Source organism: Sardina pilchardus, chromosome 20, assembly GCF_963854185.1.
Source record: "Sardina pilchardus chromosome 20, fSarPil1.1, whole genome shotgun sequence".
In the NCBI taxonomy this organism is placed as follows: Eukaryota; Metazoa; Chordata; class Actinopteri; order Clupeiformes; family Clupeidae; genus Sardina; species Sardina pilchardus.
This window is the reverse complement of record NC_085013.1, coordinates 24,023,282-24,028,281: the sequence shown is the minus strand read 5'-3', so window position 1 is coordinate 24,028,281 and position 5,000 is coordinate 24,023,282. Positions and strand designations below refer to the sequence as shown.

General features: G+C 47.8%; 1 protein-coding gene across 5 annotated transcripts in view; it reads left to right on the top strand.

Annotated features, from left to right (window-relative positions):
• LOC134068177 (forkhead box protein N3-like) overlaps nucleotides 1-5,000 on the top strand; it is a 224,748-nt gene that overhangs the window by 64,292 nt on the left and 155,456 nt on the right. For all 5 annotated transcript variants that reach the window (XM_062523742.1, XM_062523738.1, XM_062523740.1 and 2 more), the window contains exon 3: nucleotides 4,673-4,809. In XM_062523742.1, coding sequence (XP_062379726.1) covers nucleotides 4,673-4,809 — 137 coding nt within the window. The remainder of the gene's footprint in view (nucleotides 1-4,672; nucleotides 4,810-5,000) is intronic.

The following is a 5,000-nucleotide window of genomic DNA, read 5'->3' as shown; positions in this document are numbered from 1 at the left end:
TCCGAGAAACTCCTCAAAGTCATACCTTCCGATATCTCCCCGCTATCAAAGTCCTCCACGGGTGTTCGAAAAATTTAAAAACAATGTCACGAGGAACAAGACTACACGACACTCCCTCGTGTCTGTTCTGATGCATTTCATTGGCCCAGAGGCCGATAACTGATGCAAAAAAGCCCTTAAATGCTAAAATTGACGTATACGCTTTCCCGGCTTCAATGGTAGAACGACGCAACAGCGCTCCCGGCCTTAATGGTAGAAATGCGCCAATGCTTTCCCGGCCTAAATGGGTTAAGAGAAGGGATAAAAAACCTTCCTCTCTCCCTCCCAAAAGTGTGTGTCTGTGTGTGTGTGTGTGTGTGTGTGTGTGTGTGTGTGTGTGTGTATGTGTGTGTATGAGTGCGTGTGTGTTTGTGTGTGTGTGTGTGTGTGCTTTTGTGTGTGTGTGTGTGTGTGTGTGTGTGTGTTTGTGTGCGTGTGTGCGTGTGTGTGTGCGTGTGTGTGTGTGTGTGCCTGTCCGCGCGTGTGTGTGTGTGTGTGTGTGTGTGTGTGTGTGTGTGTGTGTACGTGTGTTTGTGTGTGTGCGCTGCGGAGCTGCTTGAGATTACTCTAACATGATCAGAGCCGGGGTCCTGCAGTCAGTCTTTTCATTTGGTGCGCGGCCGGCCGCTGAAGGTCAGAGATGAGCCCCCTGCAGCTGCCTCTGTGTTGCTGTGTAATTCATCCAGCCGCGTCTCACTGGACCAGCGGCAGCCAGACAGAAGAAAAGCATTGATTTGGTTTAAACTGTCAGGAGCTGCTGCAGATGACTCCCAAGACTGTTTCAGGGGCCCTCAGAATCAAAGGAGAAATATCCCGAGCCCTGTTCGTACCAATCTGTGTCTCACTATGTTAGTGATGTTACATGCTGTAATTGCAGTACTGTTAAGTGCTGTTTATTAACCGTGCTTGTCTGTAAAATGTTGTTCTTTCCCAGGATGCAGTGTTTCTAATGCAATTGCTTGGGGGACTGAATAGGCAGCAGTGCCACTGTGCGTTTCTTCAAAACTCCTTCATCCAGACCATGACATTATTAGGTTATCTGATGTTATGTTATGTTACAGTTGAATACTGTCTGTAAAACTCTGTTGTGTTATTTTATGTTACAGTGATATACTGTAAAACTCAGTTGTATACTGTAGAACTCTATCCAATCAGTGTGTTAAGGCACATGTGGAGCTTGGTGACATTGGTTGTTTTCTGACATGATCCGATGCCTCTGCTTTGCCTCTCAGACGCAGCACAGGTGATGATGCTGAGGGCGCTGTTCCTTCCTGCATCGTAATGGGATTCTCGATTAACTTCCTGACTCTCAATTTCCAGAACATTCTCTGGGAGTTTTTCATCATCACCGCATTCCCCCCCGTACCACCAGCGGTCCTCCCTGAGGAGGTGGCGGTGATGCTGCTGACTGTGGGATGGTTCATAAAGCATATGCATTTAAGCATATGCATATACCACCAGTGGTCCTGATGCTGCGGAATGTAGGATGGATTCATAAAGCATATGCTTATACCACCACCGGTCCTGATGCTGCGGAATGTAGGATGGATTCATAAAGCATCTGCATATACCACCAGTGGTCCTGATGCTGCTGACTGTGGGATGGTTCATAAAGCATATATGCATATGCCACCAGTGGTCCTGATGCTGCTGACTATAGGATGGATTCATAAAGCATATGCATATACCACCACCGGTCCTGATGCTGCGGAATGTAGGAGGATGGGTTCATAAAGCATATGCATGCTCAGGCATCTGTATCCGTCCCCGATTTAGTCCACTTCCTTATTTTTTATGGCCAGCTGCTTCATTGCCCACCCTAACCCCCCCCAACCCCCCTTCCACCCTCCCGACACACACACACACACACACACACACACACACCCCGACTCCATTTCATTTCCCTGTGAGGAGCTAGCCAATCTGGAGCCCAAGGTGAGACGGCCGCCGTGCTGGTGTGCTAGCGAGTGAGCGAGCGAGTGTGTGTGCGAGCGAGTGTGTGAGCGAGTGTGTGAGCGAGTGTGTGAGCGAGTGTGTGAGCGAGCGGGCCGGGGTCTCATTTATATCTGCGGAGCCGCTGAGGTGAAGCAAATGAAGTAGAGTCGGCCTTATCTTGCGGCGCGCGCGCCCGGCGCAGGTCATTAACCGGACTCGGACGCCGCCACGCAGGGAGGGGACGCTGCGGTTTGGGGGGGGACAGCTGATGGGTTATTTCACTTTGCTAATGCTGGAGCACATGCACATCACTGATAATAATAATGTGTGTGTGTCTGTGTGTGTGTGTGTTTGTGAGTCGAGCGTAGAGGTGTGTGTGCGTGTGTCTGTGTGTGTGTGTGTGTGTTTATTATTCAAGCGTAGTGGTGTGTGTGTGTGTGTGTGTGTGAGTAACAGGGATGGCAAAAGTTTGTACACTACACGTGATATGACTGTCAGGTTCAGTGAGAGTCAGTGATGAAAACATTCAGGCTGCACTCACTGTGTGTGTGTGTGTGTGTGTGTGTGTGAGTGTGTGTGTGTGTGTGTGTGTGTGTGTGTGTGTGTGTGTGTGTGTCTGCCTGCGTCTCTACGCGTGTGTCCATATATGTATGTGTGTATACATGTGTGTGTTTGCGAATGTAGTGGATTACACCATGGATTATGGTCCAACATCAACAGCTTTCCTCTTAGAGCAAACATCCTTACTGTTACACCACAAACAACCATGATCTCCACCCCAGCCCCCTACACACACACACACACACACACACACACACACACTCTCCTCTCCTGCCTTCCTATCTAGACACAGGGTCAGTACATGGCATTCTGCCTGCATTACTCTCCTGTGCAAGACTAGTAAAAGCCGTAAGGTGTAGGGAGAATGTGAAATGCTTCATGTTGGACACCAGCTGTCTGCAGCAGGGCTCGTGGCCCTGGGTTTCAATAAGTCTAATCTCAAGTCCCCGGTGGCCCTGTGCAGCCCTCCAGCTATATTTAATATTGATCACTGCTATTGATCAAGTGTCCGCGCCTCGTTTCGGGATATATGTACTTTTAAACCCGCACTGCTGATTCAACAGTTTGAGCAGTGGGATCAAAGGGTCACGCATTCAGACAGGTTCCAAATGAAAGGAGGAAGGTATTCAGACACACACACGCGCGCATACACACACACACACACACACACACACACACACACACACACACACACACACCTTAGAGCAGTAGAATTGCCCAGAACTGGCCCAGGTCTTGGGTACAGTAGATCTGGCAAATTCAGAAGTGTTCTGTCAGTGTGGTTACAGGTCTTAGATTATATCGGAGCGCTTTGTGGCTACTGTTGCACTGCTTTGTGGCTACTGGTCTCAGATTATATCAGATAATCTTTGTGGTACTTGTGTCACATTATATGGGAACTCCTTGTGGCTATTGGTCTCAAATTATTTCAGATTATCTTTGTGGTACTGGTCTCCAGTTATATGGGAACTCTTTTTGGTCTTGGATTATTTGTGACCTTTGCAGCTTCTGGTCTGGTGTTGGAGGTGACCCACCCCAGGGCCCGGTTTGAGCAGAGTGGTGCAGATTTGGGCCGAGTTGGTTGGTGGTACCCCCCTCTAGCAGTTGTTCTTGTAATGGATTTGGCACAGGATCTGGCACTGATGTGGATCGGATAAGCACAGGTACGGGTACGGCACAGGCCCCCGGTAAATCAAAGGCCTGCTTTTGAAGTCAGCCACTATTTCGCAGGACGCCTCCAATGCCAAAAGAGCAGAAGAAAAACCTGTTTAATCACCTCCCGGTCAGCCCTTTATCCCAATTGATTGACTTTTGCAGGGATAGGTTTTTTTTTTTTTTTTTTTTTTTTTTAATAGCGGGTTCGTAAGTCAGCTTTACCTCTTGTAAATGTCTCGGTGCGAACAATAGCTTGTGCCAACGGCACCGTCGATGCCAAATGCATTAAAGCATCCTGATTACAGTGCCCACAGAGCTTTGTGGTTTCATGGTTTCCCTAGTAAAGCAGTGATTTAGATCAGAAGTAGAGAAAGGCTGTTTATAATTCAGGCTCTTTTGCTATCAACCTTTTATACTGGCTTTAAATGTGCATGACATATTGAAATAAATGAATGAGTAAGTGGTTTCACTGTAATATCTACTAAAGATAACGACATAAGATGCATTAAAGTACTTATACGAGACGTGCCTAATATAGAGGCTTAGGAATGCCAATCATTTGTCAACCTGGAGTCTGCCTGTCAGACAGCTATTTGAGATGTTTTAAAAAATGAGATGAGCTCAAGTATCTCAAAGTGTGTCGATGCGATGGATATTTCCTGGTTGCTAGCTTGGCAGTCTTGTTGGATTCTTAAAACAATCTTCTCGTGTCATGTCTGAGAATGTCTGTATCTGTAAGCTCCTGGTTTCTTGTTTCATGTTGTGTTTCTAACTTAATCTTGCATTACATCTGAGAGTCTGTGTGTCCCCGTGTATATCACAGTATTAGTCGCTTTGGCCAAATGCAATGTAATGTAATGCACTGTAATGTAACGTAATATTTCCTGGTTGTTTGTTTGTGACTGCAGTTGTTTTGCATTTCTAACTTCTCCTCTGGTGCTGTTTGTCCCTCCTGGCTCCCCGTCCCTCTGCCTCTCCCCAGAGTATCGGTAAGGGCTCCCTGTGGTGCATAGACCCAGAGTACCGGCAGAACCTCATCCAGGCGCTCAAGAAGACCCCGTACCACCCCTACTCCCAGGTGTTCACACCCCCACCCACCTCTCCTCAGGGGTACCAGAGGTAAGGCCATCACACGCACACACACATGCACACACACACACACACACACACACACACACACACACACAGTCATACACACACACACACACACACACACACAGACACACACACACACACACAGTCATACACACACACACACACACACACACACACTCACACACACACACACACACACACACACACACACACAC